This window comes from Fundulus heteroclitus, chromosome 8 (assembly GCF_011125445.2).
Source record: "Fundulus heteroclitus isolate FHET01 chromosome 8, MU-UCD_Fhet_4.1, whole genome shotgun sequence".
Lineage (NCBI taxonomy): Eukaryota > Metazoa > Chordata > Actinopteri > Cyprinodontiformes > Fundulidae > Fundulus > Fundulus heteroclitus.
In genome coordinates, this window is record NC_046368.1 from 10,975,861 (window position 1) to 10,990,163 (window position 14,303).

The 14,303-nt window shown below is 38.6% G+C and overlaps 1 protein-coding gene across 1 annotated transcript in view; it reads right to left on the reverse strand.

Moving 5' to 3' along the window:
• Positions 1–3,046: 3,046 nt before the first annotated feature.
• The window catches only part of musk (muscle, skeletal, receptor tyrosine kinase), a 36,805-nt gene continuing 25,548 nt past the window's right edge, over positions 3,047–14,303 (reverse strand). Inside the window, exons 16-17 of the mRNA XM_036140097.1 lie at positions 12,834–12,982; positions 3,047–7,323 (exon numbers count right to left, since the gene is read on the reverse strand). Of these exons, the coding sequence (XP_035995990.1) occupies positions 6,623–7,323; positions 12,834–12,982 (850 nt within the window). The 3' untranslated portion in view covers positions 3,047–6,622. The remainder of the gene's footprint in view (positions 7,324–12,833; positions 12,983–14,303) is intronic.

The following is a 14,303-nucleotide window of genomic DNA, read 5'->3' on the forward strand; positions in this document are numbered from 1 at the left end:
TGTAATTCTAAGTATCTGTGACCAGTTTGGACACGGAGTACACTGCACAACCGATCAATCACACTGTTTACACACAAGTGGTCAGGGCTAGTTTTGTCTTTTAATGGCACAGTGTGCAATAAATAGGAGTCCTTGCTACAGCCAGCAAATGTTTTTATTGGAAAGAGTGAAAAGGTTTTGCATGTGTGTCCGCTATCTACTGTTTATTGTTCCACAGTTTTGGAGTGCTTGCCTCCAGCTGACTGATATATGCCTCCTTTCTTCCTGTTGCTCCTGAATGAACCAATGAAAGCCAGCATGGCCAAGCAGGAAATTCCCCTGGTCGCTGACTGAAAGGGATGTCACATCACTGTCAAGTCAACACGGACATTTTTCCACGATTCACATTAGGGTGTCCCTAATAGCAGAGCTGCCCCCCCTGGCTGAAAATTCACAATTTAACAGGACTAAATTCTACGTTGTCCTGCAACCTGCGTCCATCAAAAAGTCAAGAAAGTTCTAAGAGCCGAACTTCAAAGACGCATTGGTGCAAAGGGCAACAATATTATGAGAAAACAGGAAGAGATTCTTGACTCTAATGATGCTCAGCTGCCAAGGTCCAAGAGCTGCTTGCGCCAGCTGTGAGAAAAGTTAGAGCATTCGTTCAAATAAACCTTTTTGCTCGGAGGAGGGATGATTGACCCTTTCGCTGTGATTAAGGAGCATTTACCGGCAAAGTGTAACTGCCCTCACGATGCAGTTTTAACAAAAACATGTTGAAGAAAAAGCAAAAGAGACAGGAGATGAAATTCCCTGCAGCTTGACAAGTAAAAGGAAAGGAAAGGAAAGGAGTGAACAGAAAAAAAGTCCCAGATGTAGAGTAGGTGAAAAGCGAGGCGACACAGGAGGAAGTGGGACAAGGAGAGCCTGAGCCACAGTTTATATCAAAAAGAAGAGGGATGGTCAGTCCAAGGCCAAACTCCTTGCTGCCTTATCCAAACAGTTTACACTGGGCATCCCCAAAACACACACACACACACACACACACACACACACACACACACACACACACACACACTCTCTCTCTCTCTCTCTCTCTCTCTCTCTCTCTCTCTCTCTCTCTCTCTCTCTCTCTCTCTCTGTGTTTGTATTGAATCCATCAAGCTTGCACGGGCACACCCATGCAGTGACAAAACATGTTGGCAAAGATGTTAGAAAACAGCTCAAATAAATGGGTCGTCTTGCATAACTTTCTTTGTTATGCAAACAGCAATCTAATTTGCAGAGACAATGCAGTTGCGCCCAACTTTTTCCACCTAAAGGCAACCCTTATAATCCCTCTTGTGGAGAAGAGTATTACTGCAGCATCCACTCTCTTGAGTTAGGCTGTCGCGTGCTCTCTGATGAAGGGATTGTGGATAAATGAACAAAAAAAAACACATTAGAAAGAGAGACACACACATCACTTTAATGCTAAATTTTGATGTTTAACATCTCTGACTCGTCTTAGACTTCTATGAGACAGCTCCTACACTGAGGGGATAAAACATCCATTTAAGCACAAGAAATGTCAAAGCACAGTGGTTTGGAGTTACTTCCCAGCTCGTGTCATGGCTGATATCTTTTCAAAGGCCTGCTAATGGAGCATTGTGACCAAACGTAAAACACAAACTGCACTGTCTCCAGCTGCTTTGACCGTGTTTTCGGATAGATTCAGCTGACTCTTTAAATGTTCTACCATCATGACTCACAGAGGTGGGGGATAGTGTTTTTTTCTCCACAAACTTAAGCTGTAGGCTGCGTAAATGTATAAACAGAAAGGTACAGCGTTTTGCCAAGCATATGCATAACCTTTTGAACTGTTACTCTAATGTTATAAAAATGTGTGTTGAACTATTTAGGGTCACCTCTTTGACAAACCACATTTAAGTTCCATCAGAGCTTTGCACATCTAGAAAATGAAAGATGGAAAAAAAGCACACAAAACCAGAGACTTTTTTTTTAATAGTGTCCTGTCTGGCAATGCGGCAATAAGAATTGTTGTCTTAATGCCAAAAAGAGCCCAACAGGTTTTTACTTTCACAAGGGGAGCCTTACCGCATTCGCCATAGTGCTCCGCTTGATTTGTACGTGCAAGAAGCTTTATTAATGCAGGGAATATCTCATGTTATATAGACACTGAAACAAGAAGGTAGAAGAGAACGGAGAAAAAAAAGGAGAAAAGGTGAAAGAAAAAGAGGAGAGAAAAAGGAGAGTATGATACAACACCTTCTGTCTGCTTCTTCACCGGCAAAGAGAGATGACAAAAATACAGCACAACCAGCCAATAAAGTATTACAGATGCAATCAACCAAGGCCTTGATACCATCACTGAAGAATATACAGTATCAATCAATACAATATGTATAAAGTGACAGCTGAAGATAAAATTAGAAGTGAGTCTGTGAGTACCTGGATCCAAGCACCTGTAGGTGTTTGTGAGAGTGCACTTTTGTATGTAAAGTTTATCCAAAAGAAAAATGCTCAATCGTGGTTGTGAGGAGTCAAAGATCCACTCCCCAGAGCACCGAGAGAAACGCCAGGGGAACCAAGAATAGTTCAAGGGGTATGAGAACTTCTGCAAGTCACTTGATCAAAGGTCAGCACCCTCTTTTCCATCAATCCATTGTTTATACCCACTTGTCCTTGGGGGGGTCACAGTGGCCTGGTGCATATCTGCAGCAGTCATTGAGCAAAAGGCAGAATCCACCTAGGAAAGGTAACCAGTCCATGCAGAATGACTAGGACTTGAACCCAGAACCTTTCTGCTGCAAAGCAACACTGTTAGCAACTGTGGCAACATACAGCCTCACCAAATATACCGAACCAGTTTTTGGTTTTATGGGAGGATATTGCTAATATTTTGTTTATTTGACCATTTTCTGAAAGCTTTAAATTAGTGATACTTGTGGCAGACTTAGATCTACAAAATATTTCCAGTTAGCCAAAAGAATTAGTTTCCCAAAAGGAAATGAGACAGGAGTATGTCATAAAAAATTAACAAATAAAGAATGAGTATCAATCCAGAAAAATTATAACAGATGTTTTTATTTACATTTTATTAAAACAAATGCAATGCATACAATTATTTGAACCCATCTTAATAATCGATGGAAAAATATTTATTGGTATTACAGCAATTAGACCCTCTTATAATCTGCTTTCATGTTTAACCCTTTTCAAAATGTTACAATTATGCCCAGTTAGAAGAAATGTGTTGGTTACATTAAAAGACTATTTTAAACCTAAATGGTTGCCAGGGGTATGAATAATAATTTTGGAAGTATCATGCTCCTAATTGTACGCAAAAGTCAGTTATTTGACCTCAGGTAGTAAACGCAAAACATATTTATTTATTTATAGGCGATAAAGCAATATATATTCTTTAATAGGATTAGAGTTAGAAAAATAAATAAAGGAATTACAGGTATATAAAAAAAGATCACACCACAATCAAAGGGAAATTAAGCATGTTTGTTATCCTACATGGATTAGCAACTGAAAATTCAAAATTTTTCTCTAGATACATAGAATTTGTATTTAGATACATAAATACAAATCTCTTATATATTTATGTATCTATAATGGGCACTTGGAATTACAAATTCCCCAAACCCAATGTGTGAGCTCCTAGATGAGAAACAATTTTTATTTATTTTTAAAGATACATTTAACCATAACAAAGTTATTTGCCAATTTAAGACAAATGTTGGCTTATTCTCACTGAATTCTATTTTTAAGGCACCCTTATTATTGGATCCTTTTGCTAAGATTTAGCATAATCCCTAAAAAAATAAATATACATTTAGAGAGTTGAGTTTTGCCAACAAAAACTCATTGAATTCAACTTTGTTCTTGCTGACCAAAGTCAAAGACCAGCAGTAAATACAAACAGCCTCATAAAAAAAGAAAGAACACCTTAAACTGGAATAGAACCTCCTTATACGTGTACCCTATCAGCATCGATTGAAAGTGATTGTGTGCCACTGTGGAATAAGCCGGTGTTTATTTTAATAGCAAAAAGATTTAAAAAATGTTAGAATGATGTTCTCATATTATCTTTTTCTTACTCTGATGTCATCAAATAAAAAAAATCAAACTCTGCCTCCCTGTTTAATAAACATCAGTCAGTTTGTCCTTAATGTCTAACAGTTCAGAACAATGAAAAAAGAAAAGAAAAGGCAATGTTAAAAAATCAAACCACCAAAAATCATGGTTTAATATGTGTAGTTGAAACAACTAAAAGCAACGCCAAACTTGTTATTCAACTCTATAAAGTAGTACATGATAAATTACTTCAACTAAGGACAAGTTATATTAAAAAACGTGTTCAATTTGACTATTTAAGAAAAACACAGAGGCCTACATACACTTCCCAAAACCTAGAAAACCAATACATTTATTTCAGGTGTATTTAAAGCTTGACTTTTTTCATCCTAAAGAAATATTCTCATAACTGTGATTTGTCTAATTTCTGAAGGTATTGTGCTATGAAAGAAAGGGGCAGACTAAACTGAATAAGTAAATCCTCAATAAAATAATAAAGATTTCCCAATCCAATGCCAATTATTAAATTTATGTTCCTATCAATGTATATTCAAACAATCTGTACTGGCGTCCCTGATGAAACTGGAGTCCTGATGCATGCTGCTGGTGTATTATCATGGATTTTGTGAGCTAAACCCCTTGTGAACAATAATAACATGAACAAATGATTCTTAAAAATCTATATCTAACACAATAAATGTACTTAAATATGTTACAAGTCAAAATGTCAATGAGTTGCATCAGAGCATAAAGGAAACATGCTAATGTTAGCCTAGCACTTTAGCAAATGGCTCTTCATGGATACAGTACCTTGTCTGCTGGATCAAATTATTTTACTGAAGACTGTAGTGGTATGTGTAAAGCCACACACATATTTGATAACATTTTGTCAGAAAATTATAGTTACCTATTGTCTGAACAGTATTAGTAATAGATTTACGGATCTTTCGGGAAGCAAGGTCCAGTGACTAATTTCCATTTAAACAGCAGTTCAGAAGACTTGCTCAATCATTTATTTTTAAGAAACTCCTCTGGGGTAATCCATTTTTAGCTGGAATTGACCACTGGGAGGAATGAAGTGGTTACCGTTTTTGTCATCAGAAAAGTGCATCCAGATGCTGCTGTGTTTACTTTAGCTGAGATTGGTCAATTAGACTTTTCAAGACAGCCAGCAGGCGGTTTAAATGAAGCTTGTCCCACACTCTCCCTGTGTATGAGACACAGTGCAATGTGGATAGTTAGATCAAATACGCACTGCACATTTAATCCATCACACTCCTCCCCTTGTGCCTGTTCTCCTTCTCACTCAGGGGAGAGCAAAGGGAGAAACACTGCAAAAAAAAATCCTTGATGAACAGCTTGCAGCAGTGCAACATGTTTCACTATCCATGTAAAAAAGGCTGCCATTAGAATAGGTTACTTTGTGAACATGAAGACTTACAGCAGCCTATTGAAGCTGTCTTGTAACATAATATCAATCTGTTTCAAGAAAGCCCCATCAACATTGCTCATGAGTCAGCCATTATAATACTGATGATATACATTCTGCATTCCTACCCAGTGTCTGCCTCGCTAGAAATGTCATTCTGGTAACACATATTGACAATAAAGCTTCTTGATTTTTCATACGGTGTATTTTTAGTGAATTTGAACCAAATGCATGCCATTGATGAACTTTACAGGTGTATCACACTAGACTCAGTAACCGCAAATGTGTATTTGTAATATGTGCTGAATTTATATAGTACCTCCTGATCATTCTGATGGCTCAAAGGGCTTTGGAACCTGTGTCAGTGACATAAAAAAAAAGAATCCTGATCAAGGCATGCCTAATAATAACTAAGCCAAAAAAAACAACTTAAAAGTCAGCTTAGATTTAGGTCTATAAGAACAGAAAAATTGACATATTTTGTTGTATATTTGACGTATTTTATCTCTGGCAAACTCCCCGAAGTTGGTGGGACCAATTGCTTATATTTACGATATACAGTGAAAACTGGAATGTTGGTGACTGTAAATTGTCTTGTTATCAGGCTTGGTTTGGGTATGGCTACATTGTTTTTTCCGTGTTACCCTGGCTAGTGGAGGTGGCCAAATGTATATGTTAGATGTGCAACACACCTAAACAGAATACTCAAATTATGTTCCAAGCCTGATCCCCAGTTACACGACTGTCTACTTTTGTTGCATCCATTTATCAGGAGGCCCAAGCAGCGAGACTTTGTCCTTGTGTGCTTGTTTTAACATTTGGAGTCTAAATGTTTAAGGTTTGTATGTTTACTTGACAGTAGCAGGTGAAAATAAAATAAAATAATCCATCAGTTTAGGCTTTAAAATTTAAAAAGTCAAGCTGAACACAAATGACAAAAACATGGCAAATCTTCAAAATGGATCGAAGTAATAAGATTTGGTGTCTTCAGAAAAGGAACAAATAGGCAAAAAAAAAAAGTTACCAAATAATATATAAAGAGTTTTATATTTATGATTGTGCTCAGTGGCAGATTATAGATATAATCCCAGTTTCCTTGAGGCTTTTCCACATGCGAGAAAATCAAAGTTATGAGTCAGCTTCAGCCTCTTCATTTGTGCTCAGGCTGTTTTGGTGCATTCGCTCCAGTATCCGATGAATACTGCTAAAGCTCGGCCTGTCTGAAGGATGTGTGCTCCAGCAAAGACGCATCAGATTATACAGCTCCAGGGGACAGTTCTCAGGACAGGAAAGGATGTGACCATCTTTCACATAATAAATAACCTCCTCGTGGCCCATCCCATAATACGGCTGCATCCCGTGGGAGAAGATCTCCCATAACACCACGCCATAGGCCCACACGTCTGATTCGCTTGTGTAACGGTTGTAGAAAATTGACTCCGGCGGCATCCAGCGAATGGGGATTGCGTCGTTCTCGTTGGCCTTGTAGTAATCAGCCGAGTAGATATTCCTAGAGAGGCCAAAGTCTGCGATCTTCACCACCATTTCTTCTCCAACCAGGCAGTTGCGGGTGGCGAGGTCCCGGTGAACAAACTTGCGCTCCGATAGGTAGGCCATTCCCGCGGCGATCTGCTTGGAAATGGACAGCTGTTCTGGACAGGCGAGAGACCCCGCCTCCACATCTGAAGAGAAACTGTGAGCTGACAGGCTCGCTCGGCTGAGGGTGCGCACCGATCGGGTTGGGGATCGGCGACGTAGGAATTCATTGAGGTCCCCTTGGGCCATGTACTCGAACAACAGACACATCGGCTTACCCACGGCACACACACCTGAGGAGAGGACAAAGAAACACAGTTTTTTTTCCAGGAGAAAATAGACAGAACAAAAGAAAATCTCAACAAAATCAACATAGTAAGCCTGGATAACCATTCACATCCCAATCATGTATTCTTAACAGGTAATTATTACGGCAACACAGCAATTGTTGCTCTTACTGTTGTGCTGGTAGACCAGATTTGCCCTAAAGAGGGTCAGAAATACCCGACTGGGCCATGAACTGTAGTTTAATTTCCTCCGGTCAGTTAGTTTATTGCATAAACTATTAAAGTATGTAGGGTTATTACCCCACAACGAACTGCCAGGAGTATTCATGATTGATTCTGTTTTTGCTTTTGAAATCAAAAGCTCAATGACCTGCTGGTAGCAAAGTTATTTGAAATGCTTTGAAAATGTTGTTCTAACCCACAGATGTGGACTTGCATTCCTTGATGAGATCCCAGAGTCCTTGAGAAGGAAATGTTCTCAGGCAGGAATCCACCGAGAACCCAGGTTTAGTTGAGCAAAGCTATGTAGTCTGGTTTTGTGAAATTGTGAGTGTAAGAAAAAAATCTATTTCTTCTCCAGTTTTTAGCCATGGATATATTATGTAGTATTTGAGGCATTCATGATCTTCTCTGGATTATCTAAGTCGTTTTCAACAGAAATGTGAGGTTGTCTACAGCTAAAGGTTTGCCCAAATAGGGGCATGCAAAGGTGCAAAGGTCCAGATTATATGTAGCTCCAAATCAAAAACAGAATAACTGGGAAAATGAAACAATCACACTATACTGGCACCTCAGAGATCTAATTCTAGTTCAGATCCTATGTTGTAAAGCAGGGACGTGCACAGATAGACCCTAGGTGGAGCTGGAGCACCTGCCCTTTTTAAACTGTACAAAAAAGTGCCATCCTGAAACATTTTATTTTCTTCTTTCTTTTCCATTTTATCTTTTAAGATTAATATTCAGTAGTTATACTCAGAATTCTGAATTATGTCACCAATACCTGGTAAAACAACCAGGTATAATAACCTGTTTTGTTACAACATACAATTTGATAAAAGTATCAAATTATGTAATCCAGACAAACAAATTGTGATCACTCCGTGAAAATAAAAGGAACAAGGGTAATGTAAATTCCAAAGTTAACCCAAGTTTACCTTAACAGCTGGTTGTGATTTATAGTAATTATGTTACTTTATAAATCTGTTGTTGACTTCAGGGGCACCAAACCTGGAAGTTACAGGTGTAGCGCCCCTAGTGGCTAAAAGTTCCAAACTGCTGCTTTAGGATACTAAATTATATTAATCTGCTATTTAGCCATTTTTTTATGATAGACTACTTTTCTTCTGTGGTTACATAACCATTTATAGATTTTAAGAATGCATGTCTCTAAATTTTGTCAAATGCATGATAGGTGGACAGTTTTGCAGGAAAAAGGAACAAATCAACTGATGTGTCCTATGCATCATACAGGAAGTCAATGTGCACTGTGCTCATTTTGCATACAACAACTCTCAAATGTTTTCAGACTAAAACCACCCACTTCCATGTTTTCGTTTGAATTTGATGTGACAGTGGAAGACGGAGTAGTGAACTATTATGACGTGGAAGAAAAATAATTAATGGTTTAGCTAAGTTCTTTGGACAAAAAAATAAATCTGAAGTGTGGCTTAGTGTCTATTTAGGTCTGAACAAAGTCTAGCCTTCAAAAGTGGTTTAATTAGTAAATAGAATCTACCTGATCAGTATGAACAAAGCTTTTATCTGAAACATGTGTGTGTATGTGAATTTTAGTGAAGTATAGAGAAATTAAGGCGGCTTTAAATTATAAAACAAAATCCTAAATTTTGAAGACATGACAGAGCACTTCAACCCTTCATCCAAAAACGAAAAGTTATGGCACAGAAGAAAATCCACAAAGTCCATCTACATGCTTAACAAAATGGTTATAAACCAAAGAAGCAACCAACAGACAGACCCATGGTAACTCTGGAGGAGCCACAGTTGAGAGGACCTGTCGAGAATCTGTCGAGAGGACGAATGTCAATGAAGGACTTCACAAGTCTGTCCTTTATGGAAGAGCGACAAGAAAAAAAAAAAGCCATTTTTGATTGAAGGCTTTGATAAATCTGTTTCCTGTTTGGCACAAGTCATGCATGTGGAAGAAGGTGCCCTAATTAGATGAGACCAAAAAAGAACTTCTTGGACAACAAATAGTCCAAGAGAACACACCGTCCCTGAACACACCGTTCCTCACAGTGAAACAGGGAGGTTACAGCATCATGATGTGGGGGTGTTTTTCATCAGCAGGGGACAGGGAAGCTGCTCAGAGCTCATGGGAAAACTGATGGAGCTAAATACTAGACAGTCAGGGAAGAAAACATGTCAGATGTAGCTGCAGACTTCAGACATGTGGAGAGTTTTGCATCCCAGCTCATAGGAATCATTTAAATCAAAGTATGTTAAAGGTCAAGACCGGAATCTGATGAAAAATCTGTTGCAAGTCCTGAAAATAGCTGTTCATGGTTATTTTTACTGAGCTTCTGGTATTTTTCACAGAAAATTTGACTAAAATATATATTCCTACAGGCATCATGGTAAATACATACTTAACAGAAATCCTGCAGAAACTGTTCTTAAAATTAAAAGCACTGTAGAAATACAAATGCCGGCCTCAGTTTCTTGGATTTTTACTTAAAAAAACTTTAAAAAACAGTTAGAATCTCCACTTTTCTCTCCATTACAAAGTATGCACTACTTTTTGTTTGTCTGACACATTAAATCCATATGCATTAAACTAAAGTTTTGTGATTGTAACAAAATAACATGTAAATAACCTCGAGAGGTATGCACAGTGAATGTAAATGCAACCAGTGCCATATAATATTTCTTTTTGTTGTTATAGCTTTAGGCTTGAAGTAAGATATGGGTTAAGCATGTTGCTCATGGATATGAATACAGATGGGGTTTCTGTTAGGGTTCAGACCAAGCTGCCCTTTGTAAATGGATACTAGTGTACTGCCCTAATAATGATGCAATGATGTTTTCCCCTAAGAGCCAAAAATTTTAATGTATTGTATTGGAATGTTTTGTGATAGACAACACATAGTTCCAACCGGAATAGGATGCATGTTTTTTGAACATTTCCAAATCCTTTATAGCTTCTAATAGATTTTCCTCCTGTATCGACCTCCATTCATCCTCCTATCGACTTTGACCTGCTTTCCTGTCTCTGCTAAACAAAAGCCTTTCCACAACGTGACGCTGTCACCAAATACAAATGTCAACATTTATGAAAATCAATTTAAAAACCATGCATCATTTTACTTCCAATAAAACAATAATTCACTACTGGTTTCTGTGTGTTTGTGCGTCAGGGAGGGGGACATAAGCAAGACATAACGCAACAGCAGCAACCTTGGCTGAAGGTCAGTAACCGGCTTAAAATATGTCACTCCACCGCTAAATATATGAAATATAACCTGCGCATACTCACGCAGCAAAGTCAAGAGATGCCACCATATGTTGTCTCTAAAACTGAGTCGTTTATCTTATGGACACATATTTTCACAGCTCAGTTGTCGCGTATTATTAGTCGAGGGTTAGCCAGAGGTTAAGGAAATAATCTAATCAACGCTATTCTAGTTTCTTGTTCAACCTACAGAAGAGCTGACCGACATGAATCCGTCAGTCAAAGCTGAAGCGAAAGAAATCAGACACTGCAGTTCTGTGCAGAGGGGGGGGGTGAGCGAATGTTGACTTTAAAAATATTTCCAAACCAGAGGAACTGTGGAACTAACCTTCCCTCAGCACAGTCAATGACCGATGGCTCTGTTTACTCTCTGCGAGCAGCAAAAAGAGCATGCTGTACCTCTACATGTCTTCCTGAAAGTATATTTGGATTTGAGCTGTTTGTCTTAGATAAGACAGACTGAATTAGTGTAGATAAAGTTTAATGGAGGCCATTTGTTTTACCCCGGTCAGTAAAAGCACATCAGTTGTCGAGTTGCATCATGGCAAAGAGTCCTATCTGGAATGCATTTATACTGCCGTTGTAACGATCTGGAAAAAGTGACTTAATTCAAAGGAATTACTGTATCTGAGTGGAAACTACAAACTAAACAAGGCTGAAGTGTTTCTAATCTTTCAGACCGTATTTTTTTTTTTGTTCATATAATGGTTCCAAGTTAGATAGAAAATGAATATGCTTTTGTTTTGTGAACGGTTTGTGACAGCAAAACAATGACCAGTTTGTGCAGGACTTTTGGCCCACTCTTTCAGAACTGGTTTACATCGTCACATCAGAGGGTTTTCCAGTACGAGCAGCCTGTTTATTGTCACGCCAAGGTTTAACTTTCCCTCTGAACCACTCCAAAACCTTCACTTTCTTGTGTTACTGATCCTTCCTAACAGTTGATTTTTTTCACCCATCGAATAAATGTGCTTAATCTAAGGTTCGGATTTTCCATTTCCCATGTGAGGTACTGCTGCTGCAGACAAAGAGGGATTTAGTTTTCCAGGCTTGGACCAAAAGACTTCATTGCAGTGTTGGTGAGAAAGAACACAAGGTGCTGATTTCATTTCTGAACATCTGAAATATTGTGTTTGTGATATTGTGTTATCCAAAAGTATATCAAATATAAAGGAATAAAGGCTATAATGAACCATGTTATAAAGTCTTAATTCAATTCAACTTAATTTTATTGAGAGAGTGCCGATTCCCAACACATGTCATCTCACAGCACTTTACAAACTCAGATCAATCAAATCATCCAGACTGATTGGTTAAGTCTTCCATCCAAGGAAACCCTGCCTGCCTGAGGGTTAGAGAAGACAGAGCAGAGACTCAAAAAGAGCACAGAAGAAATAATCTAGGAATACTAATGACAGAGTTTATTGGGAGCTGCGCTGATGGTAATAGCTGCAAGAATTGTTTGGTTGTTTTCTTATTCCGGAAACTTTAATAGTAGTAGTGCATTAGTAAATTTAAGTTTTTTTTTTTTCTTTGTCTTGTCTTGTTCTTTGACCTTGTGCTTGCACTTCCTCCAGTCTATTACTTTGTGGAGTCATTCTTTCTGTCTCTTCTCTGTCTGTCTTTTTCTTCTGTCATGTGTTTTTACTTAAAGTTTTACTTAAAGTTTTTGTTGTTTAGGATTGCCTTCGACTGTTCTGATTGAACTGTATTACTGAAACATCATTAGCTCACTTTGTAGTCCAACTGTTTTTACTTGTTTGCTTTTATTCTCACATTCTCACATGTTCTATTTTGTCTCTGCATTTTATTCCTGCTTGCTTTTGTTCTGTTTAATTTTCCTATATTTTAATCATGTAAAGCACTTTGCATTGTCTCTGTACTGAAATGTGTTATATAAATAAATGTGCCTTGCCTTGCCTAAAGCAAACTCACCAGTTTACCAGATATTCATTGTAAGTTTCAGCTGTGATCGCATGTCTGCAAGGAAGCCTTAAGCAGACACGATCTCCCCTTCTCTCTCTATTTGACACACAAACCTACTAACCCAAGAGTCGCAGGATGTTTGGATGGTCGAATTCGGCCATGAGCGCCGCCTCCCTCTGAAAGTCGTTCTGCATATCAGCCGAGGCTTCCTCTTTCAGCATCTTCACAGCCACCATCGTGAAAGGCTCTGTCGGCAGGAGGCCCGGCGCTCTGCAAGTATCGTATAATACACACAGAAATTGTCAGTGTTCCAGAAAGACTGCCACATATTTAGTGCTTTCTGTTTCTACGAAATGCGTTACCAATTTTAAGCTCCTGTTAGTTGACAATGTGTCCTCCTATTTTAGCAATTTTGCTTTTGCAAAAATAAAAGGCAGCTCTAAATGCAACCAGAAGTGATCTACACATACAGGAAATAGCCTAATTTACACCTACACACCGCACTCTATTTCATACATATTTCATATCAGAATCAGAATTTCTGATTCTGACCCGGACATTTTCATTTTGCCACAACGTCATTTCTTTTGAGCCGCCTAAAATGAAGCTGAAGGCGCAAGTTCAATTGAAGAAACTCGTCGCCTGCCTCCATTCAATCAGAGTCCGATACGCCTCTGATGTGAGCCAATCAGCTACGAACCGCACCTCCATGAAGCCAATCAGCATCCCACGCTCATCTTAAAAGCAACTTCAAATCCACGTCTCAGCCTGCTAACCAGCAAGCGCAAACGGATTGCATGTTGGATTTCGAATCAGATGTCCGATTCAACCCACCCCCAACCCCTTCTCCACCATCATAGCTGAGTTCATCTAGCTTCCAAGACGTTCCTCCATCCTCAACCCATCAGAGTGTTTTCTCCCTTCAGTCTTCATCACTCCCTATCGCCTGTTATTGGTCCGGCAGAAGACCACCATGTTGGGCCCGGTTCTGCCAGAGGTTTCTTCCCAAAGGGGAGTTTTTCCTCTCCACAGTCGCTTCAAGCTTGCTCATCATGGACAGTTTATGCAACCTGTGTTTATCAAGTTGGACATCTATCTTAAACAGATCACCATATGGACTGAACAAACTTCTTCTATCTCCACTCCACCACCAGTTTCAGACCTGGGGGGGAACATCCCTGTTCTCATACATCTACTTATGCATATTAAAGTATAATTCAGCATTAATGTTCCTGCCGAGGTCTGAGCGCCAAAGACTTAAAATATTGTATCAATAAAATCCTTCTAATTGCCATTTCTTTCTCTGTGAGTTTTTCAGATTGAACTAAATAATTGTAAAATTGCTCCAATCTTGCATATCATTTAATTTCAATCACATTGTAAGGATTTTGTGTCACAAGGTATTTGGATTAACTGTGGTTCTCCTCCCCGTTTTGTCCAGTTGGCAAGGTCACATTATGACCCCTGATGGAACCACAATAGCACTCGCCTGCTCATTGAGTTTTTGTTTGAGCTACATATATATATATATATATATATATATATATATATATATATATATATATATCTTTACAGTAGACTAGTGACCATC